Consider the following 559-nt stretch of genomic DNA (forward strand, 5'->3'; position numbering starts at 1 on the left):
GGCTCCCCTCAGGTATCCGGCACCCTGAGGAGATGTCTCTGCTCCGGGCTCCCGAGAAGGAGAAGAAGAAGAAGAAAGAAAAGGAGCCGGAGGAGGAGCTGTATGACCTGACCAAGGTCGTCCTGGTCGGGGGTGAGTGCAGGCTGCGGCAGCCCAGAGATGCCGCCGGGGGGCGCCTGGGAGAGGCCTGGGTGGGTGAGGGGTACCGGGCCTGGCTGACCCCCACCCGCACTCCAGGCGTGGCCCCCGCGTCGTTCCGGGGGATGCCAGCCCACTTCTCAGACAGTGCCCAGACGGAGGCCTGCTACCACATGCTGAGCCGGCCGCAGCCCCCGCCGGACCCCCTCCTGCTGCAGCGCCTGCCTCGGCCCAGCTCCCTCTTGGACAAGACCCAGCTCCACAGCAGGTGCGCAGCCCGCCGGGTCTGCAGGCGCCCTGGCGCCTCATGCTATGTGTCCTGCTCCCAGAGCCCACCCCCTCCCCCGTGGCCTGCTCGGTCTCGTCCCCAGGCCCCCTTTCCTGTATGTGTGTGCTTGCCCCCGAGCCAGCCCGGCCCCCT

General features: G+C 69.8%; 1 protein-coding gene across 1 annotated transcript in view; it reads left to right on the forward strand.

The window, feature by feature from the left end:
• The window catches only part of FERMT3 (fermitin family member 3), a 19,026-nt gene that overhangs the window by 5,033 nt on the left and 13,434 nt on the right, over nt 1-559 (forward strand). Inside the window, exons 5-6 of the mRNA XM_010838088.1 lie at nt 13-132; nt 238-406. Coding sequence (XP_010836390.1) covers nt 13-132; nt 238-406 — 289 coding nt within the window. The remainder of the gene's footprint in view (nt 1-12; nt 133-237; nt 407-559) is intronic.

The sequence above is a fragment of the Bison bison genome, unplaced genomic scaffold, assembly GCF_000754665.1.
Source record: "Bison bison bison isolate TAMUID 2011002044 unplaced genomic scaffold, Bison_UMD1.0 scf7180017864089, whole genome shotgun sequence".
Taxonomy (NCBI): domain Eukaryota; kingdom Metazoa; phylum Chordata; class Mammalia; order Artiodactyla; family Bovidae; genus Bison; species Bison bison.